The sequence below is a fragment of the Dendropsophus ebraccatus genome, chromosome 1, assembly GCF_027789765.1.
Source record: "Dendropsophus ebraccatus isolate aDenEbr1 chromosome 1, aDenEbr1.pat, whole genome shotgun sequence".
Lineage (NCBI taxonomy): Eukaryota > Metazoa > Chordata > Amphibia > Anura > Hylidae > Dendropsophus > Dendropsophus ebraccatus.
In genome coordinates, this window is record NC_091454.1 from 118988738 (window position 1) to 119016655 (window position 27918).

Below are 27918 nucleotides of genomic sequence, written 5' to 3' on the forward strand. Positions count from 1 at the left end.
TCTGTGACTACTACTCGAAACTTTACTCCCTAGCCTCTACCTTGCCCTCGGACCCGGAAGCTCGCTCCCTGCGCATCAATGAATTTCATCAAGGTTGTAGTTTACCTTCTCTTTCCAGCACTGCTTTGGAGGAATTAAACTCGCCTATCACCGATGAAGAGCATTCTGAAGTTCTTAAATCTCTTCCCACGGGGCGTGCTCCGGGTCCAGATGGTTTCCTTATCTATATTATAAAACATTCTCTTCTGAATTGTCACCTAAGCTACTTTCTGTATTTAACTCCTTTTTACAGGGATCCCCCATACCAGCTTCTATGTCCCATTCCTACATTACCCTTATCCCCAAACCAGGTAAAGACCCATTAGACTGTGCCAACTATCGCCCCATTTCCCTCCTCAACTCTGATTTCAAATTATTTACCAAGATTCTGGCCACCAGATTGGGTTACTGGTTGCCCTCTTTGATTCATGCCGACCAAGTGGGGTTTGTTCCGGCCGACAGGGTGGGGATAATACTAGAAGAGCAATTGACATTATTGATGCGGTGGATCAGCAGTTAGACAGAGCCTTAGTACTGAGCCTTGATGCAGAGAAGGCGTTTGATCGCCTTGGGTGGCCTTTTATGTTCGAAACGCTGAATCGTTTTGGCTTATCTGGCTCTTTTCTAACTGCGATCCATAGCTTGTATGCAAAGCCTATGGCGGCTCTTAAATTCCCCCATGGACTCTCTGATGCCTTCCCTCTCATGAATGGCACCCACCAGGGGTGTCCCCTTTCACCTTTGCTTTTTGTTCTGTGCATTGAGCCCCTGGCGGCTGCCATTCGTGACTGCCCTGATATTAAGGGGGTCCTAGTTAGGGGGAGAGAGTTTAAGGTAATGTTGTTCGCTGATGATTTCCTCCTTACCTTGTCGGAACCGGTAACTACCTTGCCTAATCTCCATGCCCTATTGATTAGATACGGGGCTGTGTCGGGATATAAGGTAAATACTTCTAAATCAGAGGCCATGCCCCTTAATATCCCTAATTCAGTGGTCTCACAATTGAGTTCCACTTTCAAGTTCCGTTGGACCTCTTCATCCATTAAATATTTAGGCATCTACCTGACCCCCTCCTATTGCTCCCTGTATTCAGCTAACTACCCGGGCTTATTTAGAAGTGTTCGGTCTTTGCTCTACAAATGGTCCTCCCATTGCATCTCCCTCCTGGGTCGTATAGCGTCAGTGAAAGTGACCATCCTTCCCAAGTTCCTATACCATTTCGAGACCCTGCCTGTTCGGATACCCATGAGTGAACTAAAAGCCATTCAAAAAGACATATTTAAATTTATTTGGCAATCTAAACGACACCGTATACCCAACTCGGTAATGCTGGCCAGCAAATCCCAGGGGGGGCTTGGTGTTCCGAATGTGATCTATTACTATTGGGTGGCGCACTTAAGGCAGATACCAGCATGGTCTACTTATTCGGCGTATAAGAAATGGACAGAAATAGAAAAAATTTGGTTGGCCCCATATCACCCAAACTCCTTCCTATGGCACTCCTCCCCTCCAAAATCGTCACACCTCCTGCTGCTTGGCCCCATCAGATTCACCATGCATGTTTGGTCCTCTTGTGCAACTAAATTTGGGCTGTCTTCCCCTATATCCCCTCTTAATTCCTTTCTACTCTTTCCAAACTTTCAGTCTGGACTGCAGTCTCAAATGGTTCGCACCTGGGGATCCAAAAAATTCTTTCAGTTTGCTGATTTGGTGGACCCCCTTACCCGTACTTTGCTTTTGTTTGAGAGGTTAATGGACAGATTTGATCTCCCTTCCTCCGAGCATTTCTCTTTTGTTCAGATATGCCACTTTATAATGTCCCGCCTGGGTTCCCTCACAGTGTCCAAGCCATCCCCTTTTGAGCAGCTGGTAAGGGCAGGCACTTCTACTAAGGGGTTGATATCGGATATATACCGAATTCTACTGTCCCCGAGTGGGGGAGCCCAGGTCAGACATAAATACATGGACAGATCGGAATCCTTTCTGGGGAGGCAGCTTCCTCCGGAGTGCTGGGCTACGGTGTGGGACAGGGCAGCGACCTCCTCAATCTGCACTACGTATAAGGAATCTCATTACAAGTTAATGATGTTCTGGTATCATACCCCTGAGCTCCTACATAAATTAAATAACAGTATCTCCCCTCAATGTTAGCGTTGCCAGAGAGCTGTAGGTTCCCTCATTCATGTTTTCTGGGAATGTCCTCATATACAGGGGTTCTGGAGGGAGGTCTGCTTCTTGTCTTCCACGGTACTTCAGACTGATATTCCTTTGGACCCGGCAATATGCCTCCTTAATTTGTTTCCAAAAAAGCTGGGGAAGAAACCTGCAAAGTTACTTCTAGTAATCCTAACTGCATCCAAGTCATTAATAGCCAGAGGGTGGAAACAAACTATTCCTCCCTCATTGAGTAGTCTTAAGGCTAGGATTGCTGAGTTGAGGTCCCTGGAGAAATTGACAGCGTCTCTGAATAATAAGATGGCCCAGTTTGAGTCCATCTGGTGTTCGTGGGACTCATACAGTGTTTCAGGTAGCGGAGTGTAGAGGCCTTGGACCGACCCTTGCCCCCCCCCCCCACCCCCCCTCCCTTTATTTTTCCCCTTTGTTTCCCCCATTGTTTTGTGTTGTCCTTTCTGTTCTGTTCTATGTGGTCTGCCTCTTTACTCTTCAGTTGGAGTATTATGCTGGTTATGCGTTGTTATGTTCCTTAGTTGGTGTATACCGCTTGTTTACCATGTCTCTTTTGATACTTCATATCAAGCATGCTGATGCCGTTACTTATAACTCTATGCTGATTTTTATTTTACGGTCAGACTGGTTCGTTTATTTGTCTGTAAAAATCCCTGTGAAAAACGTTAATAAAAATTTACAGTTTAAAAAAAAAATTTGGTTTTCTTCACTGAACTGGAGTGCCGTGGATCATTGTATGTACATATGTAACTCTATTACATATATATGTACTATATATGTAATTTTACTGGCTACAGCTATTTTCTGTATTATACTTTAAATACATATAGCCAAAAAAAAGAAAATTCTGTCCTATTTTGTCAAGTTGTTAAAATTCTTAGTTGTTTCTGTAAAACATATGGGACAAGTAACATGTCTATTATTGGCTCCTCTAATACTATTTTGTAGTGCCATTTAAATATAGTAAATGCAAAAAACACTAACCACTATTTTTCCAGATCCTGCTGGAATAAGTTGGAATCGCTCATTGCTCCCAAGCCCAGTAAGTCCAGTGAAGTTGAATGCTTGGTTAATGGGATCAACATCAATGTCCTTGCACTGATCCGTGAGATCCATAATGAGACTGCCATTAACTTCAGTTTCAGGGACAGTTGTGCTGTTAAAACAATGAAATAATAAAACAATTACTTGCTTTCCATCACAGGTCAATTTACTAAACATGGCAGGTGTCTGTGTCTGATATGTACAATAAGTGTAGAATAAAATTATAATTCCGTAGAGAAAAATACCTGGATATACACATATGAGTAAGTGTTAAAATCTTTGTGTGTAGGGAGTTACATGGGGGCCATTCCATCCAAACTGAACCTTTTCGTAACAACTGTAACACCTAGTTAAACATTTTTTTTTAACAGCTAATTAAAAAAATGCAATTTAACCACAAAAGTTATAAATATACATTAAGACTCTTAATGTATATTTATAACTTTAGTGTTTAAATTGCAGTTTTACTAGGTGTTACGGGTGTTACGAAAAGGTTCAGTTTGGATGGAATGACCCATATGCATTTTTATTATATTTTTGTGGTATACTTTATGTGTATGTTTATCATTTTAAAAGCTATCTGACTGTCTGTGTGATGTAGTTTTATATAGATAAAATAGAGATACAGAGATATAGAATAGATATACATGAGAAAAACCCAAATGAGAGTAAATGATAAGTGCTAATAAAGATTGCTTCATACCTGAAAGCATACGCGGTGCACACTGGAGGGTTGTCATTTATATCCGTAACAGTAATGGTAATAGTTGTGTAGTTTGAGTTCCCAGCACTTGGAAGGTCACTTACTTTAATTTTTAGTGATATAACACTATTAAGTCTAAGGGTTGACACATCAATGTCTATTCTCATGGCAATCTGAATCACTCCAGTCACTGAAATGTAAAGCAGGAAAAGTAAAAAGAAAAATAATTATATAAAACACTATTCTGGCATAATTGATTTAAGTTCTGCCCATTGAAAATAGATGCTTAGAAACCAAACCTTGATATAGATCTAGACAAAACCTGAAATATGACAATTAGACTGTAAAGCGACAGAGAGTTCACCACTACATTGCTGTGATTTGCAGTGAACAAAGCTGACTACACAATAAGATATAAATGAGTACTTTGAACGATCTCTACTTAGAAGGTTGACTTCCTGTTTAGATAAGCTATCCATCTCTGACAAAATATCTGGCAGTAAATATTTGATTTTCATGCAACTCCACCATATTTATGGGCATTACAATGTCAGCCAGAGGCTCTAGCCTTAATGTAAAAATACCAGCAGAGACTGTGAATGTAAGTTGTAGAAGATTGTTCCTCAGTTTTTATAATTTACTACTTTCAAATTATGCAATACATATAAATTATAAATGAACAGAGGCTGTCCTGATATGATAATCTTTTTAAAGGGAACATATCATCAGAAAAATGACCTATTGTTAATGAATGTTCTTCTATTAAAGAATTTTTTTTGAAGGGGGGGCCTAGCGCCAGGGCTTCACCTTGTCCCTGTGTTTGTGGGTCCCTGTCTGACGTCACAGCATGTCACTAAATGCTGTTAAAAACAGCCCAGGAAAGATGGTAGCACCCATAACAATATACAAAAAGTGAAATAAAAAAATTACAATCAGAAAATAGAAGCAGGTCAGAAAAAAAACAAGTTTTAATATTTGGCTCTAATCAGTAAAAGAGAATCTAGACAAAACATTCCCTTTAGAGTATGAAATAGTGGAAGCATCAAACTTGGCTATTGCAGATGTCAGAGTTTTTAATTAAGCATAATTTATAAATTATATATACATAAACATTGTGGCTATACTCATCGTACATTCATTTATTGAGAAATACTGGTTTGGCGTATCAATGCTATAGTACAGTGTGCTTATAAAACCAACATTATCCGGATCCTCAGCAGTTATTGTTGTAACTACAGTCCCTGGGTTCTGTTCCTCAGGAATGGTAAATAATGTATTTGTCCTAAAAGAAATAAAATCAATTTTACTTCTTATTTAAAACAGTTGTGAAGAGGTTGTCTAAGATTTTACTGATGGTGACCTATCATTTGTATCCCAGCACCCCCACCAATCAGCTGATTAAATTCAGGCAAGCTCTGTATTACATAGTTACACAGGTAATAGGGTTAAAAAAAGTCCATCAAGCTCAACCTACAGAAACCCTACAGTGTTGATCCAGAGGAAGGCAAAACCCCCCTAAGATGCCAATTGCCCAAATAAAGAAAGAAAAATTATTTCCCAACTCTAAAATGGCAATCAAAATGAATCCCTGGATCAACGTTCTATCACATGTAATCTAGTGCCTATAACTTGTTATATTATATTTTTCAAGAAAAGCATCCAGACCTCCCTAGAACTTATTTAATGAATCAGCCATAACAACATCATGTGGCAGAGAGTTCCATAGTCTCACTGCTCGTACAGTAAAGAATCCACGTCTGTGTTGATGGTGAAATCTTCTTTCCTCTAGACATTGAGGATGCCCCCTTGTCATAGTTACAAGCCTAAAAGCCCTATTACACAGAACGATTATCGGCCGTATTCGTCCGATATCAGCCATTACGGACAATAATCGTCCTGTGTTATAGAAGGCAACAATCAGCCGACATGAGCGATGTTGGCTGATCGTTACTGTTGTTTTTCTTTTAACATGTTGAAAGACAAACGACTGTGATAGCAGTGGTTTGCTGCCGTTGCTCTGTAGGACCACAGCTATCCTCTATGGGCTGCCTGAATGATCTAGCGATCACCCGGGCAATCCCCCCGCACCTCCCCGCGGCCTCTCCGGCACTTACCCACTGGCTGCCAGTGTGTGTAATTGCGCCGGTAGTGAGCGAGGAACGAGGAGCAAGTGAGCGCTGGTACGGCCGTTGTTGCCGATTACAAGAATGAGAATATATGTTGTGTGAATATAGCCTAAAAATACAGATCAAAATGCATCCTTTTTTTTTTTCAAGCATACACAAAAACGTGGTCAGCCAAGTTTTTGTGTACGTTAAAAATGACTTACTCCCTCACTGCTCTGCTTAAAGGAAGGATTGGTCGGAATCTTGAAGCGAGGCCCTTGGAGCTGTCAGAATGGGACCTGGCATAGCAAAGCTGAACAGAAGAGCCGAATGCAGAGCAGAGGAGCACAGTGCTGCTGGCTAGCATAGCCAATAATTGTGGAGGAGCCTGCCCTCCACCCAAAGCAGGAAGTGAATGCAGGAAGCATAAGGAGGGGTAAGTCTGGCAGCTGAGAGTACCCCTTTAAGTACAGGAAATGACCTACTACAGATTTTGGTAAATGGTTAGTGAAGGTCAGACCACACAAACTGGTGTAGTAATTTGGATTATTGATTTGACAAGCAATGTTTTAGAAAACCAGTCTTGAAAGACGATTTCATGCAGTTTGCCTATTGGCTGCTCACTGAATCATAAAATCACATACAAACGAGTTGTCCAACTCTTCAAAAGAAAAAAAACAACATACGTACATAGTGAAGTATGGTGTTTCATCGTTGATATTTGTTATCATGACTACCAAACTTCCATTTACAGTTAATCCTCCTGAATCCATTACTTCCACAGTAAGTGAATAACTAGTGGAAAAAATAATTCAATAACATTAACACTATATTGCATTTAAAGGGGAAGTCCATGATTTTAAAATACTGTCAGCAAGGGCAGGGGGGAAGGGAACATAATAACCAAGCACTACTTACCTTCCCCTTGGCCCGTGAAGTGGTGCCCCACCAGCTCCCAGACCCCCGCCGGAGGGCATTTTTCCCCCAGTTGTGATGGGTCCTTGAGCGGCACTCCGGTGCTGGACAGCCACATGGGACAGGTAAACAGTGGTGGTAATTATGTTCCCCCCTGCCCCTGCTTTTAAAAAAATCATTGCAGTGCCGGACTTCTCCTTTAACTTAAATATATTATTCATAATTATTTGTTTTCCAAATGTCTTAAAGGGAAACTGTCATCACTGTCATGCTGTCCGAAACCAAAGCCTGTTTTATAACTACGATTCCTTTGAAATGTTTCAAAGTGAATCATATACCATGGCAGTGAAGGAGTCTGTCCCTGTTTTATGCTGTCCCTGGTTCTGACAACACCTGGTGTGTGTGTGTGTGTGTATATATATATATATATATATATATATATATATATATATATATATATATTGCTGTTTCACTTCACTATGTTAACTACTTGAGAAAGGTGTAAAACCCAAACACTGCACATGTGAATAAAGAGGGAATTTACTGTGGAAGTGCTGCCTGGGATCTTTTCTATATGCCACTTATCCAGAGCATATTGCTAAAGTGCGCATTGGAGATGTAGAATGCAGATTAACCCTATTGAAATTAGGCAAATCTGTATTCAAAAAATGTGGTCCAAAACGTCAATATTTGCTTCAAAGGTTTAATGCTTCCAAGGGATTTCTACACTCAAAGGCGAAGACCAGCGATTTCTAAAAGCCGACAGCTTGCAGGGGGAGGGGGGAAACTAATTACAAGTAGAAATTTACCTTTCCCTGTGCCTGTGGTGAGCAGCGGGAGTGGCAGTGGAACCTCCGCCAAGCTCTGAGATCTCTGGGGTGTCCACGTCATGACCCGGCTAGTGGCCTGGCCGCTCAGCCAGTCAGTGACTGAGGAAGGACGCTGCTCCAGTCACTGATTGGCTGAGCGACCAGGCTATAAGCTGCGACAGGCATTTTCCCTTGAGTTGTGACATCATCACAACTCGGGGGAAATTGACTTCCTGTGGGGGTCCTGAGGCCGGTCTGCTGCTCACCGCAGGCATGGGGAGAGGTAATTTCCTACATGTAATCAATTTTCCCCCTGCCCCTGCAGGCTACAGGCTTTTAGAAATCACCGCGCTTCTTCTTCAAAAATTTAGCATGTGAACATACAATACAGGAGCAGAAATTTGCCTATGGTATGAGCTGGGCTATAGTATGAGCTGAGCTGGGCTATAGTATGAGCTGGGCTATAGTATGAGCAGAGCTGGGCTATAGTATGAGCTGGGCTATAGTATGAGCTGGGCTATAGTATGAGCTGGGCTATAGTATGAGCAGAGCTGGGCTATAGTATGAGCTGGGCTATAGTATGAGCAGAGCTGGGCTATAGTATGAGCTGGGCTATAGTATGAGCAGAGCTGGGCTATAGTATGAGCTGGGCTATAGTATGAGCAGAGCTGGGCTATAGTATGAGCTGGGCTATAGTATGAGCAGAGCTGGGCTATAGTATGAGCTGGGCTATAGTATGAGCTGAGCTGGGCTATAGTATGAGCTGGGCTATAGTATGAGCTGAGCTGGGCTATAGTATGAGCTGGGCTATAGTATGAGCTGAGCTGGGCTATAGTATGAGCTGGGCTATAGTATGAGCTGAGCTGGGCTATAGTATGAGCTAGAGTTGAAAAAGACCCAAGTAACTAAGACAACAGTTTTTTAAATATTTGTGTGAAGGGATGTATTTAGGGTTTTAGATATATCTAGTGCTTTTGTGCTTCCTTATCTTAGTAGCAATCAGAGACTGTAAGGGTGAATACACACTGGACAGATTTGCCTCTGATTTTCTGTGCATGAATTCCCACAGCAAATCTGCAGCAGATTACAGAACCAACAAAGTAAATGTGGTTTTTGAAATTTCATCTACAGAGAGCAGACATTTTCCTGACTAAAACTGACCTGGCATGCAGAATGAAAACATTTCTAATCAATGAGGAAGGTAAAATCTGCACCAAATCTGCGGCATTACTGCATTAAATCCACAGCAGATCTACAACTGTTGAAAACAGTTTATTGTCATTGTACAAATGACTAATATATAGTCCTCAATACTTTGATCCTGAAGCCCGGCAGGGTTCCCACAGCCCCCTGGGGAGAGGTAAGTTCATACTGATAAAATTCCCCCCTGCTCCTGCTGGCTGCCAGATCTTAAAAACAGCCGGACTTCTCCTTTAAGGGAATGTTGGCACAATGTAAAAATAAGGGCAAAATATGGCCATATTTTCATAATTATGGGTGTAAATAATGGTCATGCTCTTTATCTATGACTATAATTATGAAATTACACATGTATTTTCACCTCACTATACAGTGAGTGAACATAGTCTCCAGAAGTTGGATGCTGCCCTAGGGCTGACAAGAAAACAAGGATACAGCCCTAGACTTTTTTTGTTAAAATAACAAACAAAATCTAAGCAATCTCTGAGCTCAGGGAGACCAGCAACAGAAAATCAAATGGAGTACTCACTGAAGAGTCTCCATTGATGCATTGTCCCCTTAAATTTAAATATGCATTGTTAAAATAACGGCTGTTGTTTTCAATTTCAATGATTCCCATAGAAAGCTAATGCAAACAGCGACTTCTGTTCACACAATGCATAGAATAACGGCTGTTGTTCGCAGCTGCTGTCAAATTAATGTGACATTTATTGGCAGTCGTTATTTTGCAACAGCAAAAACAAATGGCTGTTGTTTTTAAGTTTAAAATAACGGACGTAAAAAATTGTTGTGTGATTGTAGCCATTGGCTGTTACCATTTTTTCCAGGACTCCGTAGGGCAGCATCCAACTTGTGCAGCCACAGGGAATCAAATGCTAAGTGTTTGGGTAGTCTGAAGTAGCATGAGAGTGATGACAGGTTCCCTTTAATATAACAAGCAGTGGTTGCTAAAGTAATCCCTAACTTCTCTAGAAAAAAATCTAATTCTTTTAAATCAATGTTGTCATCTGTTGCTATCTGGGTGCTTTAATAAATTAAATGTTTTTGTTACCTGGTTGGATCAGTCTCATAATCAAATATTTTTGTAGACTGTATTACACCAGTTGTAGAGACTGTAAATGGATCTGAAGCAGGTGTCAGTGAGAACTGTAAAATATATTAGTGTTAGCAGCTGTCATTTCCACGTATAGTAATATTATTCTGCAGAAAATAAAAAAAACTTCATTTTCAAATTACTACGCTGTATATTTTCTGTTTACCAATGCAAAAATACATTTATGTGTGTGTTCAACATTTAAAGTGTCACTTTCATTATAACTTTTAAAATCTAAATCAACAGTATATGTAAAATGGAGCAAGTTTGAAATATACATTCATTTTTATTGTTGTTGTTGTTTTTATGCTGTATAACAAAGCTGTACTTACCAGAAATCCAGGTCCAGTTTCCTGATGGCAGATTGTCTGACTTTTGCTGGTTGAAAAACACAGACTAAACATAGGAATTCCAGCCGGTACAGAGAGTCACGGCTCAATGTGTCCATCAGTCACATGACTGCCTTCTCTCTGTGAATGCTCAGATGGCCTGAGATACACAGGACTTCCTGTTTTCTGACGTTTTCTGTTTACTGAGAAGAAAACAGTCAGAAAACAGGAAGTGCCGTGTTTTCCATGATAACTAAAAAAAAATAATTGCAATTGCAATTATTGTAATAATTGTAAATTGCAAACTTGCTTTATATCACATCTACTGTTGATTTAGATTTTGAAAGTTATAACAACAGTGACACTTTAACTTAAAGTGTCATTTAAAATATTTTTGCAGAACTCAATAGTAGAATAGATTTTAAGAATCTCTGTAATAGGTTTTATTAGGCAAAACAAAACAAAAACCTCTTACCGTGCTCAAAAAGCTGTTTTTACTTTTTTTTTTACATTAACTAGAAGTCCACCTGGGGGAGTTCTCTATACACAGCATTGATCTGTCATAGAGATCAATGCTGTGTATGTACACAGCAATGATCCATTAGATCGGTGATACATTGCTTTGGCCTTCTGCAGGCCAGAGTAATGTATTGCCGAACTGGCATCAGCGTCCCGGCCAGAGGCCCGGCCAGAAGAACGGATCTCCCCCCTGCGGTTGCATCGCGGGGGGAGATCCAACCCACTAGATACCAGGGATTAAGCTATAAAGCATTTTAATGCAGCTGTCAGGTTTGACATCTGCATTGAAATGCTTAATTAGCCAGTGCGGCAACGGGACTAATAGAGGCACTCCCCGGCTACAGATACCGGCCGGACCCCTCTCTGAACACCCCTTGCGCTGCCATGACGTACAAGGTACGTAATGGAACGCTAAGGGGTTAAATGACAGGTGCACTTTAAGAACATTATTCATTTGTGTATTCTTGCAGCAGCTTACATGGGTTCTATACACTTCGGAAAACCAACCTTCAATGCACTTGTGGGATCCTCAGGATCAGATGCTAGAATTGTATAAATGGCACCCATAGGCGCTCCTTCTTTGATATAAATTGTGACAACTAGAGGACATAAAATTCAGCATAATAAGCAATACATTGTGATCAATATAGGTAGTTTCTGATGTTTTTAATACCATAGTGGAGTATCAAAGTGTTTATTCTATATAGTGTACAATATAGGAGATGTCTGTGTCCTGCATATATGACAAAGTTTATACCTATGTGGTAAAAAAAAAAATACATATAAAGGCTCAATAATGAAAATCACCTTGTCACCACTCTCATGGGTTTGTATAGCAACCGTGCAGCTTTTTAAAGATATTTTAAATGTGCAGGTACGCTTTAATAATATGTATAATGTCAAACTGCAATAATGCGGAACATCTGACAATGTATAAAGTGATCGTGGCACTCTGTGTAATGTAGAGGGTATCAATATACAGAAAATGTTATGTGTTTATACTGTTGTGGTTTACTTGTGAGGAGTTCATGACCATGAATTAGTAGGCATTTGATTTTATAGGAATTTATAAATAAATGAAGAATACTCACTTTGATTTGCTAAGTTGTCAAGAAACACTGGAGGTTCATTAACGTTAGTGAGCTGCACAGTTAAGGTTTTTAATTCAGTGGCCATTGTGTTATCCTCCATGTAAATCTGTATATCAAAGCTGCTGGGTGTTGTTTCATAATCAAGTACTGGATTGCCTGTGGTAACCACCTGTAAAAAATATAACATGGAAAGGTAGCCTACAGAATGTAGTGCTGCTCTGTATAAACTCTGTAGAAGAAACAGTCCAGTGGAGGACATTTAAAGAGTACCTGTCATACAAAACAACATTTCACATGTCATCGGGCATATCAACAGTTATTGATCACAATGGATTACATTGCTGAGACTTGCTGTGATCAGGAGAATGGCATCTGTGCCATTCACTCCCAGGCCATATCTCTGTAACAGCCAATTCCAACAATGTAAATTAGTGGCCAGCCTGGGCACTTAGCAACTTTGTCTTACTTGGGATCAGTCCCTCTTCCTTTCCTCTAAGGGGTGACTATTCTGACTTAGAAGATCCACAGCGTAGACGAGGGTTAACTGTTCATGGTTACCCCACCTCTGAGGACTTAGCACTGCATACTCATTTTTTTTCAAAGGAAACAGGTTCTCTTAAACTCTCCCATAAAGGGCCCTGGCCTAAGTCAGGCCCCCTTAATCTCTGCAGCAGGGACCTGTCTCTTGTGTCTGTCTCTCATACACACTGACTATAGAACTCAGGACCAGGAAGTTACCTTAACCTATATAGGGTCTGGTGACAGGAAGGAAAAAGAATAGAGAAAGAGAGAGTATAGAGTGTCTTGCATCTGTGATTGGCTAAATACATGCATAGCTAAACCTTTAGAAACACTGCAGCTGTGCACAGGGAGAGTGAGACACCTAGTGGATGAGGCAGGAAATTGCAACTCCCAGCTCTTGGTGTGACACCTGACAGAGTTACTTTCTGATGGCTGGTAAACAAGTTACCAGTGTAAGTAAGTAAAGTAAACAAGTAAACAGTGACCCCTGTACTGGGACACTACGCATTCATTTCTATGGAGCCGCCTGAAAGAGCTGAGGTCTGTACTCGGCTCTCCAGGGGTTCCATTCATTCTCTATGGAACATCTTTAAGGTAATGACAGCCTATCATCAGTCATCTAAAACTATCATTCACTGGTAAACACAATAAATGATCATTTTGAAATTGTCTGTTTTAATCAACTTTTTTATATATTGCGTAGAAAATAATAAACCCAAACTCACCTACACAATGCCCCTGGGGTCCTCCTGTGATGCCTTTGTGTCCCACATGGTCCAGCAGGGGACCCAAAAGCAGGTGACAGGTTGAACCCCAGGGGCAAAAGTGTTAGGTGACTATTGTTTGTTATTTTCTTTGCAGCCCCAGCCATATATACAAAGATGAATACCCAGAGTACCCCTTTAAGTTGATCAAAACAGACAATTTCAACATTATAATTATTAAATCCAATGTGTATGGGCTCCTTATGACTAAGATGAATAAGAACTTGTATATTAAAAGATAATGTCTTTAGATTTTATTTTTTAATAATTCTTACCAAATAGCTTGGAGGGCTTGCATCGATTCTGAAAGCATTGGTAAGTGGATTGCTGTTTACTATGTTGGGAGTTACTAATAATGAGGATGTTGAGTTCACAGAAAATGTATAGACCACTGTTCCTGCTGGTGTGTTTTCTGCCAATGTAGTTGTATTAGGTAATCCAATGAACAATAAAGTGCCTTCTCCTCCTCCTTAAAAAATAAAAGATACATTATGAAAACAATAAACCAAGAAAAAAATTAAACTGTAACAAACAACAATATATTTTTTATTATTCTGGATAAGAAAAGGATAAACTAAATTTATTCCCACCATGTTAGCTTATCTTATCACTGAATAAATAAATAAATAAATAAATAAATATAGACATATAGTGGCAGATTCTAATGTATCTGCAGTCAACAGCGAGGGGTTCCTTCAGACCTTATAGGTTTCCTATTCTTTGCTGGGAAACCTGCTAGATAGGCCCTGTCTCTTCCTGGAGGAATTCTAGGTTCTCTCCCTTACACCTTCACAGTAGTCAAAAATAAAACAAAATCTACTGCAAGCAGGGCTGGCTTTAGGGTAGATGGCGCCCTGTGCAAAATTTGCTCTTGGCGCCCCCCACCTGCACGCAGCATTATCACACAGCATTATATTAGACCCTTTGTGTGCTGTCTCATTAGTATAGACCCTTCATGTGCTGCCCCAGTAGTATATTGATCCCTGTGCTCTGCCCTGTGGTATATAGACCCCCTTTCTGCTGCCCTGTGGTATATAGACCCAATGTCTGCTGCCCTGTGGTATATAGACCCCCTGTCTGCTGCCCTGTGGTATATATACCCCCTGTCTTCTGCCTTGTGGAATATAGACCCCTGTTTGCTGCCCTGTGGTATATACACCCCCTGTCTGCTGCCCTGTGGTATATACACCCCCTGTCTGCTGCCCTGTGGTATATACACTCCCTGTCTTCTGCCCTAGGGTATATAGACCCCCTGTCTGCTGCCCTGTGGTATATACACCCCCTGTCTGCTGCCCTGTGGTATATACACCCCCTGTCTGCTACCCTTTGGTATATACACCCCCGTCTGCTGCCCTGTGGTATATACACCCCCTGCCTGCTGCCCTGTGGTATATACACACCCCGTCTGCTGCCCCCACAGCAGGGGCGGATTAACTCTACCATAGGCCTCGGGCTGTTTACCAATCTTGGGCCCCCCTACCCTACTGTACATATGGCAGCACTAGCGTGGTGTTCATAGTATGGGATAGATAATATCCCCCCCCCCGGGCGACAGAGCCTCAGTGGGCCCCTCATCCATCCACTATGCACAATCACTTGAGACACCACTAACACACACAAACATACATACATACATACATACACACACACAGCACTCACAGGTCAGTCTTCTCCCTCTTCCTCTCTGCCCGGCTGATTTCCACACTGTAGTATTGAGGACCTGTGGATCATGTGATCAGGTCCTTCACCCCTCTCTCTTTTCTCTCTCTTCTGATGTTTAGCACTCACCCTTAACTTCAGTGAGGGGACTGAACATTAAAACACTGGGCCCCTCTCCCTCTCTGGGCCCCTGGAGGCACTGGAGCCCCGGCACTTGCCCGGATAAGCCTTGTGCTGACGCCAGCCTTGCTGATAAACAGAGGCTCCCTGCACCTGGGGCCTGGACGTTCCCTCCACAGTGCATCAGTGATAGGGATATATGGCCGGGCAGGGGATGCTCTGCTGTAAACTGGAAACAACACTTGTTTATAATGCTTTGAGGATAGAATGTGGACTTGGCCGGCGGTAACCTGGGAGCTCAGATGACAACTGTCTGGCCGTGATTACCAGGAGGAGACAGGGGAATGTAAGCAGCTGATACAGCCCAGTGTGTGAGAGAGGGCACCATACTTACAGCAGCGACATACTTATAATTAAATGGGGCGGCACAGCAACGGTGGTGGCCCTGGCACTTGCCTGGGTTGTGTGCTAGCGCCCCCTTTTTACTGATGGGGTGATGCACTCTATGCGGTCGCACAACCCTAACGCTGGCCCTGACTGCAGGAACACACAGAGAAGCAGCCACATGTGGCTGAAAACACAGTAGTGATCTGGTGAAGCTGAGCCAGCCTGCCTCCTGAAGCTTATACCCACTGTTCCTAAAAGGTAAGTCTAAGCTTCCCTCCCATCTCCCCATTGTACCAAGTGCTGTATCTTCTCAGTGCTGCAATGTCATTTTCTTATCCTCCTCCCTTTAGCGTATCAGCAGCAGCAACAGTAGTAGTTCAGTGCTTAGTAACCCTTTCCTTGCCGTGATACTGCTGTTTCTTTCCTTTCTACTCACATAGCTTCTTGGAAAGCCAGTGCATCAGTTACCACTACTCCCTGCAGGTGCCATCTAGTACTATACTGTGTTGGCCTGAGATGCACAGACACCATACGAATATGACTACTTTAATCAATACAGTCACACAGTTACCATATAATAGCAGAATACAAATAACAAATATTATCACTATATTTATTATCATTATACTGTTACTGACCATTTGCTGAGACCAATATCATCAGAAAAACGACTACACAAAAGGACAGATAATACTGCCACACTATGACCACATATTACTACCACTTAGTATCTGAATAATATACTGTTACCAAATAAAGCCATCACGTCACACCCATTATTACCTTACTGTTACAAAATAACCCACTATGCACAGACCAATATTTCCCTATACAGTGACCAAATACAGGTAAATACCAGTTGTACATAGGCTCTACAGACCATATAAGTGACTACAATGAAGATACATTTAGTGACTAACAGGTGACATAATCTCTGATAAGTTGGTCAGTTCTCTTTTTCTTCCCCATCAGGCTGAGCGCTGTAACAACTTCTCGCTGTAACCAACTATGACTCATATCCACAGAATCCACCAGACAAACGTCTTAGGCACCTTACTTTTCTGGCACCTTCCCCACTCCAATACAAACTCCTCATCATAGTGCCCCCACAAACAGTAATAGGGCCTTCTTTGTGGTCCTATCTGTAGTAAGGTCCTTTCCTTGTACCACTATCTGTAGTTAGGTCCCCTGTGTGTGCCCCCATCTGTAGTAAGGCCGGCCCTTTCTGCCCTCATCTGTAGTTAGGGGCCCTCTTTGTGTCCTATATTTAGTTAGGTCCCCTCTTTGTGTCCCATGTGTAGTTAGGCCCCCTCTTTGTGCTAAATGAACTGTGCTTCTGTCCCCTACTAAAGTGTGTCACTGTATCCCTAATATACAGTTCCACTGTGCACCTAACATACTGTGCTACTTTCTCACAATATACTGTGCCACAGTGCCTCTAGTGAACTGCCAAGGTTACCCCAATATACTGTGCCCATAATATACCCTAAGATACTGTTCTCCAATAAACAGTGCCACCATACCCTTAATGAACTGTGCCACTGCCCCCCCCCCAAAAAAAAAAAGATCTGTGCCACCATGCTATTAATGAATTGTGCCCATCCTTCCCTAAAGCACATTAACAGCCTGTTCAGTTCAATGCAGGTTATTTGCTGTGCTTTGATTGGTCAGAGAAGTAAGAGGAGGGAAGTCCTGTGTGTACTCCTGGCAAACTACCCAGCACTGGTCCTGTCCCCTAAAATAAAGATAATGAGAAATAGCTGTGCTATTTCTTTAAAGGTGGACTCTAAAGGACTGAATTAAAGCAGTAGCACTAAAATTGCCTTATCATTATCACTCATGCAGGTTTATAAAATTCTTTTGAAATACAAAGAAAGCTTTAACACTGATTTTAAACAACTTAGCTACAAGCAGCTGTTGCTTTGTTGTTGTCCTTAATGGATTATTCAGTTTCCCAAAAAGGAAAAGTCAGATTACAGTTTATTGCCAAGATTACTGTAAAATTACAGCAAAATATTACAATTAAAAAACAGCAGCTTTTTGTACAGTAGCAAACCATAATTTGCACAGGTTTGGCTGGGCTTGATTTTTCAACAACCCAGGGCCTATGGTAAATGTAGGTTTCATTCACACGTTCCATAGTACATCTGTAGGTAGCCTTAGGTAGTCCGCATTTGAATGAATGGGTCTGTACTGCCATCCGTAATCATGGGTCTGCAGTTAAGGGCGCACTGCAAAATGTGTGAATGGGGCCGTAATCTGGTTAGTGTAGTCTTAATCTGGATAAACAAACATGTATGCATGCTTCACATTATAGCATGAAACATTAAAGTCTAAATGAATTTATATGACTAGTATAACATGCAGTATACTATATAGAGTATTTTACTGTGCCTTCTGGATGTTATGGTCTAGTGAGTTTTTAAATTCAAGCTGCCTGGAGGATAGATCAGTTTGTTTTATACTAAAGGACTTAGATCCTTGTAAATAATGAAACGGTGCAGGAGTAACACTTAATAGTAGTGTAAACAGAGACACACATGCCTTTTCAATACACACTATAGAGCTATGTACACACCCTGTACACTTACTGTAAACCAGTAAAGTACACGTTAAACTAATCTTTAATGGCCATAAAGAATTACAATACACAAGTGTCCCACTTTGGTTTAGATCCTCATTTTCAGTGAAGAATGAAGAAACAATAAAGACATTTCAATAGATTCCCAAGCTGGTACTGGTATAACAGTTTTGTCATGTATTCACATATATATATTAGTATTGTGTGTGTGTGTGTGTGTGTGTGTGTGTATATATATATATATAATCATAATAATATAGATTCACAGGGATTTACCATCTGAATAACTCCTTTTCAGGACCCCCGTAAATTCCCCTGCTGTGCACACACACACTAGCCGAAGTAAAGAGCTGCTTATAAGAGTGTCTCCAGCTCTGGCAGTCAATGCTACAATGCTAATAATAGTTTAATAATATATTTCCTCTGTTAAGCAATGTAAGTCTACTTACAGATATCTAGTTGTTTTTATCTGCTAGACCTGCTGTGATGAGCTGATTTCAGGTGGCTTAAAGGGAAACTAGATGAGGGAGGTTAGATGAATCTAATCTGCTGATAGCTCCCTAGTGCACATGGGGTGCTGAGGATGAAGGTAATGGCCCTATTACACAAAGCGATTATCAGCTGTATTTAGCCGATTATAAGCCATTACGGTTGATAATCGCTTTGTGTAATAGAAGACAACGACCAGCCGACATGCACAATGTTGTCGTTCAACGTCTTCTAACATGTTGAATGACAAACAAGGAACATGGCTACAAACAATTGCCCCATTTTGACAACACCCAAGAAGCATCACTACAAGGTCATGTTCACACACTGGGGGAGATTTATCAAACTGGTGTGAAGTAGAATTGTCTTAGTTGCCCCTAGCAACCAATCAGATTCCACTTTTCATTCTTCACTAATTCTTTGAAAAATGAAAGGTGGAATCTGATTGGTTGCTAGGGGCAACTAAGACAATTCTACTTCACACCAGTTTGATAAATCTCCCCCACTGTCTTTTTTTGTAAACTAACGGCTGTTAGTTGATACTCAAAATAACAGCCTTTATTTTCAGTCTTCAATGATTTCCATTTAAATCTATGGAAATGTCTGCCGGTTCACACAATGTATAGAATAACCCCTAGACGACCTAGGACGTACAGGTAAAATAAATAAACATATTATATACCAAGGCATGCGTAATTGTCCGATCTATTAAAATAGCACAATAGTGATCCCGTACGGCGAGCAGCTTAAACGAAAAGAGGGAAAAAACACCAGAATTGCAGATTTTTTGTTACATATAAAAAAAAAATATTAAAAAGGGATCAAAACTAGAGATGAGCGAACCGGGTTCGAGTCGATCCGAACCCGAACGTTCGGCATTTGATTAGCTGGGGCTGCTGAACATGATAAAGCTCTAAGGTTGTCTGGAAAACATGGATACAGCCAATGACTATATCTATGTTTTCCACATAGCCTTAGGGCTTTATCCAACTTCAGCAGCCACCGCTAATCAAATGCCAAAAGTTCGGGTTCGGATCAACTCGAGAATGCTCGAGGTTCGCTCATGTCTAATCAAAACGTCTACACAAATATGATACTAATAAAAACTAGAGATCATGGTGCAAAAATGAAATCCCATACAGCCTCCTAGGTGAAAAAAAGAAAACCGTTATATAAGAGGCACAATAGGGCCATTTTACTAATAATTAATTGTTCGGACTGACCTACAGAATGATGGTATTATGTCACTTTTACCGTATAGTGCATTACATAGACACAGGAACCCCCTAAAAGTTACAATATTGTATTTATTTTCTAATTTCACCAATTTTTATTTTAATAAATAATATTTTGAGGGTTCCATCATTTATTTTATGGTAGGTTGAAAGACACCATTACAAAGTACAAAGTACACTCGTTCTTGAAAAAAACAAGCCCTTACATGGCCCTGTAGACAGAAAACTGAAAGTGCTAGAGCTCTTAGAAGGGGAGGAGGAAAAAACAAAAAATGCAAAACTGGCGCGGTCATATGGGTAATTTTGGGCTTAATCATGAAGGGGATAATGGCCATTGTTTGCAGTGGCCATCAAATTAATGTTCAGGACATTTATTGGTGGCCGTTATTTAGCAAACAATGACTGTTATTTTAAGTTGTTCACACACAGATTTTTTCTTGTTTTTGCTGTCCTTGCAACAAAATAAAAAAATAAAAAAGCCACAACCAAAACGGTATTGAACATGGCCACCGTTCAACCTAAACTTAAATAATGCACCAAGTAATGTGCCAAAGTGTGTTAATAATAATGTCTGTTATTGGGTATTCAAAATAACGCCTTTATTTTGAGTATTAAATAGTGGCCATTGAAAAACGCTGTTTGGCTCGGCCACACTAGCGTTTTTACATGAAACTGACGGATCCGTTAATTTTTTGTAAACGGATAGCTAAAGACGGATTTGCTAATGGATGGCAACGGATGCAAACAGGTAGCCAAAAATGTTAGTGTATCCGTTTATTTTAGTAAAATTAGCGGAAGCTTGCCATCCGTTTGCTTCCATTGTCATGCTTTTGTAATTCCGTTTGTGTCCGTTTTTCACTGTTTTTTTTCAGCTCCTCCCCTTCCTTCCCAGAAGAACTTCCTGTCTTCTCTCCCCTTTTGCGCATGCTCCAACTTGAAAACGGAAACTTGAACAACAGACGCAAATGGATTAACCTTTGGTTTCGATCCGTCACCATTGACTATCATTATAAAAAAAAAAACGGATTGCATTGATCCGTTTAAGTTCTGTTTTTGAAAACGGAAAAAAAAATACTGCAAACTATTTTTTCGTCCGTTCAGAAAAACGGAACTTGAACGGATTGCATGCTAACGGAGCACTATTTGGTCAAACGAAGCACAATAAAATATCGTTGAAACCTATGGGGATTATAACGGTTCTGACAATTTCCGTGTCCCTTTCTCTAAAACGGAAAAGGATGACGGAATGGTGCCGGAAGGACGAACGCTAATGTGAACGTGGTATAGATATTGTTATGTGTTGACATATGTATGCATGCAATAATACAGATGTGCCATTTACACCAAACAACATAAAAACAGCAACAGAAAAACCTAATAATCTATTAAACATAGTCATTAAATTGATAAAGTAGCTAAGTGGCTGTTAGCTATAACGTTAATGCACAATTGACCTGCATGTCTAATGAACCACAAACATAGACTTTATGAAAAATGATTTTTTTAATCTCAGCTATACTTATTTGGTCTAAATATAAACAATATCCTCTATCTTAAAAAGGTCATGGTGACTTTATGCTTCAATGAATTTGCAGGTTTTACAAGTAGGAACAAGTCTGTGCTTATCTTTTTACAAGTGTAAAATATTCATGTGTAGTGATGTGTAAAATATTATTGAGCAGTAGTACATCAAGTAGCATACAGCTTAATCAAACAAACTTAAAGGAGAAGTCTGACGGGGAAGTAAAAAATTATCGCGGGTGGGGGGATAAAAAAACAAGTTACAGTCACCTGTCCTATTGCCTTCGCAGAGACGGTCCCCGCTCCTGGACCTCACCAGCTACGGCATGACCCGGCTTACAGATGCCCCGCTCAGTCAGTCAGTGACTGGGGTGGGACACCGCTGCAGTCAATGATTGGCTCAGCAGGCCTAATCCCACCAGTCTGTGACGTGTGACGAGTCATGACATACCCGGAACCAGGAAGAAGATGACAGCCAGCGGGGTCCAGGGGCTCTGTGATGCAGTGCAACATAGGCCCTGGGAGTGGTTAGCATAGTGTCTTTTTTATTTAACCCCACCCCCTGCCCATAATGATTTTTTATCCCCCCATCGGACTTCTCCTCTAAAGGGGTATTTCACTCAAACATCACTTCTGATATTTTGCTGCCCATGGTGAGACTAACAATTTCTTCCATACTTGTTATTATCTATTCAGTCTCCTTCCCCCAGTTCTCTGGTGCTGCTTTTGTGCTAAGAATACAAAAAACTGTGTGTGAGCTTTTCTCTCCATCTTCCCCTCCTCCCCCTTCCCTTTTAAGATGGCTGATATAAACAAGTCCCTATCTGCAACTTTGTAGCAACTCTGTAATGTCGAGAGGATTAATCAAAAAGGGTTGTTCATAAAAAAAGATCTTTTCAATCAACTGTTGCCAGAAAGTGCCAGAGATGTGAAATTTACTTCTATTAAAAAACCTCAAGTCTTGCAGTACTTATCAGCTGGTGTATGTCCTGCAGGAAGTGTTGTATTCTCTCCAGTCAAACACAGTGCTCTCTGCTTCCACTTCTGCCCAAGTCAGGAATTGTCCGGAGCAGCAGTAAATCCCCATAGAAAACCTCTCCTGCTCTCCAGACTGTAAAAAATACAGCACTTTCTGCTGGACACATAGCAGCTGATAAGTACTAGATGACTTGAGATTTTTTTTTATATGAATGAAAACATTTTTTGCTTAATTATGCCTTTAATCAGCAACTTTTCTTCAAATTAACCCTTCCAACATTACAATGAAGTTAGAAAGTTGCAGATACAGCATGCCAGTGACTTGTTTACATCAACCACCCAGATCACACACAGTTTTTTTGTATCTTCAGCACAAAGCAGCAGCTCAGAACTGGAGAAGGAGACTGAATAATAGTATGGAATAAATTGTTAGTCTCACCATGGGCAACAACATATGAAAAGTTATGTACCCCTTTAACTGTTTGTGTGTCAAACACTGTGTAAACTCGAAAACCAAATAACTATGCCTGTGTATGTCTTTGAAACCTTCTACTAATGCCCTTTCAAAACATTAATCACTTGTCTGCGACTGAAAAAGAAAAAGAATCTGTGACATCAGATCATATGCCTCTGTGCTGTTACACATGGAGGAAGTCCCTACTGATAGAAAGCCATGCCTATACATATATATACATATATATGATAAGGAATGCCAAGTCTAGTTGTTAGACACAGTAAACATTTTGCATCCTGTAGTACTACTCAGTTTTGTCTATTGCTCTTATCCCTAACAAAAGTGACTGGTCCATTCACATGATGCTAAGGGTGAAAACACACAGTCTGGCTGCATTCCAGTTTCCAATACTACAATGAAATTACTAAATTGCATACTATTGGAAACTCACATGATGCATCTACATGCTAAAATGACACTGCAACACAAAATGATTATGTGTTTTCACCCTAACTGCATCCAACTAGTGATAGTCCAGCTGTTAACCCCTTCAGGACCATGGATGTAACTGTATGTCCTTTTTTGTAATGCGTTCCCGCTCAAGAAAGTACAGTTACGTCCAGCGATGGAACGGGTGCAGGATCTGCGCCTGTGCCATCCCGCGGCAGGTCCCTGCTGTTAGTGATAGCCGGGCCCGCCGCATCTGCAGCACCAGGCCAATCGCAGCATCTATAGTGTTGAATAGAAGGAGAATCTTCCCTCTCTTCCCTGAAGCCTCCTGTGTAATAGCTACAGTGGCTGACCAGGTTCAGTCTAAGGCTCAGCCTGTGCAATGCAGATCTGCATTGCAATGTAATGTGCCTGTAATCAGGCAATCAGATAGTAATGTCCCTATGGTGGGACAGTAAAATAAAGTAAAACAGAAAATAAAACATACAAATAAATAAATTAATAAAGTGCATAACACATAAAATCCCCATAGCCCCCAAGGCAATAATATATGTAAAAAAAAAATAAATAAATAAAACAGTACACATATTAACCCCTTAGCGACCCATGACGTACCTGGTACGTCATGGTGCCGCGGGGGTGTTCAGAGCGGGGTCCCGCCGGGACCCCACTCTGAACGGCACCGATCCCGGCTGCAATCTGCAGCCGGGCAGTGCCTCTATTAGCCGGCGCGGGTCCCGTTGCCGCGCGGCTAATTAAGCACTTCAGTGCAGCTGTCAAACCTGACAGCTGCATTGAAGTGCTTTGTGTTGCACATCCCTGGTGTCTAGACACCAGGGAGATCCGTTCTTCTGGCCGGCCTGGGCCTCAGCGTCAGAATAACACTGATCCCGGCTCGGCAATAGATTGCTATGGCCTGCAGCAGGCCATAGCAATCTATCACCGATATGATGGATCATTGCTGTGTATATACACAGCATTGATCTCTATGAGAGATCAGTGCTTTGTATATACAAGTCCCCCAGGGGGCTTCTAGTTTATGTAAAAATAAAAGTAAAAAAGTGTTTTTATTAATAAAAAATCCCCTCCCCTAATAAAAGTCCAAATCACCCCCCTTTTCCCATTTTATAAATATAAATTATTAAATAAACAAATAAATAAACATATTTGGTATCGCTGCGCACATAATCACCCAAACTATTAATTAATCACATTCCTGATCTCGCACGGTAAATGGCGTCAGCGCAAAAAAATTCCAAAGTGCAAAATTGCGCATTTTTGGTTGCATCAAATCCAGAATAAATGTAATAAAAAGTGATCAAAAAGTCGTATATGCGCAATCATGGTACCAATAGAAAGAACACATCATGGCGCAAAAAATGACACCTCACACAGCCCCATAGATCAAAGGATAAAAGCGTTATAAGCCTGGGAATGGAGCGATTTTAAGGAACGTATATTTGTTAACAATGGTTTGAATTTTTTAAAAGCCATCATATATGAAAAGTTATACATGTTATATATCGTTGTAATCGTAACAACTTGAGAAACATGCATAACAAGTCAGTTTTACCATAGGGCGAACGGCGTAAATGCAAAACTCCCTGAAATCAAAACAAATTCGGGTTTTTTTTTTAATTTGACAGCGCAAATGATTTTTTTCCGGTTTCGCAGCATATTTTATGGAAAAATAATGCCTGTCATTGCAAAGTATAATTGGTTTCGCAAAAAAATAAGCGCTCAAATAAGTCTCTAGGTGAAAAAATGCAAGCGCTATGGACTTTTAAACATAAAATGGAAAAAGCAAAAGCGCAAAAACGAAAATTGGCTTTGACCTTAAGGGGTTAAGTATTGCTGCGTGTGTAATGACGCTGGCAATAAAATGATCACATAACTAAACCCGCACGATGACTGCAGGGAAAAAAAATTTCAGAAAATCACTAATTTTGTCATTTTATCATGAAATGTGAGCATTTTTCACACAAAAAATGTATACGTATATCAGCCAAATTTTACCACTAACCTAAAGTACAATATGTCACAAGAAAACAGTCTCAGAATTGCTAGGATAAGTTATAATATCACGGAGGTATAACCACATAAAGTGAGACTGGTCAGATTTAAGAAATGGGCTCTGGTCCTTAAGGTGCTATCTGGACCGGTCCTGAAGGAGTTAAGCCCCAGTAGTAGTATCAAAATGTAAAGTAACTATTGAAACAGGGACAAAATACAGATACCAATAGATCACATGATTAGTTGTCCCTTGGAAAAGGCCCATTTGTGATTGTGGGCATCTTCATACCTGGACCCCCACCATCCACGATTGTGCTTTATAAAGGGGGAAAAGGTTTATTATGCCGCGTGAGGCTGGGCGAGGGGCGGCAACTAGCCATCTGGGCAGGGAGCCGTCCATGGCTAATCACTGCTCTCTGCCTGTCTTGGGGTATGGGGTGCTCTATCCAAGGGTGGGGTGGGCTTCCCCTGCTCTCCCAAGGTGACAGGTTCCTCTTAATAGACAAGTGTCTTGTTTCAACCTTACTATGTAACTATGAATCCCAGCAGGGAATATATTTAGAAATCTCTTCCATGAAGCTATAGTATCCCTAAGAAGCCAGCTTTGTTTCAATTGCACAGGTGGCTGTCTGTATTTCATATATAGTAAGTTCCAGAGGGCTAAGAGTGCCTTCTCTAGTTCTACATTGTTATGATATTTTGCACTTAGCACCAAATCCCTTACATGTTTATTACCATTTTTAGCATAACTAAATGCAGCCAAATTGATACCAGCTCAGTATACAAGAATATAACTATATTAGATTGCACTAATAGGTAATCAGAAGTATTCAAATATCGAACAAGTAGCATATACAGTAGTAATAAAGTAGCATATAAATAATAATACAGATGTAACCATATAAAAAATCCACTACTCTGATTTTTAAATATACTGATTTTTTTTTCCATCATACTTTTTCTCTGTGGAAACATTGGGGGACATGTATAAAGCAGCGTATGCAGTACGGATTGTCATTTTCTGGAGCATTATGTGTGTACGCCGTTGTCCGTGTAATTTATCAACTGATTTATACCAGCGAAAATTAACTTTTCGCATGCTTTGCATTTTCAAGGGGTGTGTCTGACTTGCATTTCTTCGCAAATCGGCGCCAACCAGGATCCGGGTTGGCTATCTGAACTTCTCCGCTTCGTAAATGTTGCCTCAGCAAACATTTGGTCACGCACGATCCTTTGCTTTTGTAGCAGGCATTTGCAGAGTGTTCGCAAACCTTCGTCATGCTTGCACCCGCGCACATTTTGTCAGACGCGTGTTCGCTTAAATATGTGCAAGCGTACCGGAAATTGGTGAGGGAAATTTATTAAAGAACTTTTGACGTTTCATCTATTCGCCGCATGACATTGTGTGCTCAGACCCCTAAGATTTTTCTGCCTTCATTTTGGCGCCAAGGCTTTGTTTTACAGTTTTACAGTTGTAATTTGCATAATGCTGGTGCCAAAATGAAGGCCATCCAAAAAAAACGGCCATAAAACAGCCCAAAAATTATGTTGTGGGGACATTCCCACAAAATGCTGTAAAAAGACAAATAAACCAAGAAATTGTAGAATGCAAAAAATTACTAATAGAAATTATATATTGTACGATGCGTTTAATGTCACAGAATGTAAAATTATTTATTTTATTTTTTTTCTACTTGTCCAATATGCTACACATTTATTGTGTACAACAGGTTTTTTTTTGTTTTAGATTTTTTTTATAGAGATTTAAAAATTATTAAGAAATCAATAATTAGTGGTCCAAAACAAAAGTTAACATCTACATATAAAAGATAGTCACATAATGTACTGTTAATCATCTAAATTATGCTCCACTGACAGCTTAATCAGTGTTCTCAAAAATAATTTCATATAGCAATATAACATCAGTGGATACATATATGAAGTCAACATAACATAGGGACCTTACCGGGGCCTATGACACCGAGCAGGAAAAAGAGCAGCCTGAGTTTCTCCATCTATAGCGTCTGTATTGAAGGTAAAGTGTGTGTACAGTATTACAGGACTAACCAACTAGTGGAAAGTCTGGCTTTACCTGCCCTGTTGTTAACTAATCTCCTCCTCTGCCTAGAGAGCAAGCTGCCCAGTAAATAACCAAGCAGATAAAACAGCGTCTCTAGGGGAGTATCTAAACACCATAAGGCTAAAGCTACATGAACACTTTTTTAAAATGCTACTCATTGTAACTATGCAGAGATGGCATTCATCAGATTGCATACAACTCAAATATATCCTTAGCACTACAAAGTGCCTAAGTGTGTGTCATTTGTCTGCCACTTCAGCCTTCCATAGCTATCCACCTAGCAATAGGAGCAGCATTTTACATCGGAAATCTATCAGTTACCCTATGATATCATCAGGAAAGGTAATTGATGAAAAAGGCTTTCTTTTTTTTATCAAATCAATTTTTATTTCAAAGATTAACATAACATAGTTAAATATGGCTCATAATAGAACATAGAAAAAGGATATTTTACAGCTCCAATAAAAAAAATTCCAAGTTTATTGAGTCCACATAAAAACATCACACACAGACACCAATATTCATAAAATAATGCCTACGCATTTAGGTGACTAGCTCCTTAGTTATGGAGGGCAGGCTGAAGCCACTGGGGACCATTGCAATGATTTGTGATTCAGGCAGCATGAAACTG

General features: G+C 40.5%; 1 protein-coding gene across 1 annotated transcript in view; it reads right to left on the reverse strand.

Moving 5' to 3' along the window:
- Nucleotides 1-27258, reverse strand: part of CDHR3 (cadherin related family member 3) — a 49469-nt gene extending 22211 nt beyond the window's left edge. The window contains exons 1-9 of the mRNA XM_069956132.1: nucleotides 27174-27258; nucleotides 13596-13789; nucleotides 12035-12203; nucleotides 11451-11542; nucleotides 10054-10148; nucleotides 6769-6873; nucleotides 5107-5255; nucleotides 3974-4163; nucleotides 3211-3382 (exon numbers count right to left, since the gene is read on the reverse strand). Coding sequence (XP_069812233.1) covers nucleotides 3211-3382; nucleotides 3974-4163; nucleotides 5107-5255; nucleotides 6769-6873; nucleotides 10054-10148; nucleotides 11451-11542; nucleotides 12035-12203; nucleotides 13596-13789; nucleotides 27174-27222 — 1215 coding nt within the window. The 5' untranslated portion in view covers nucleotides 27223-27258. The remainder of the gene's footprint in view (nucleotides 1-3210; nucleotides 3383-3973; nucleotides 4164-5106; nucleotides 5256-6768; nucleotides 6874-10053; nucleotides 10149-11450; nucleotides 11543-12034; nucleotides 12204-13595; nucleotides 13790-27173) is intronic.
- Between the last annotated feature and the right edge of the window lie 660 nt (nucleotides 27259-27918).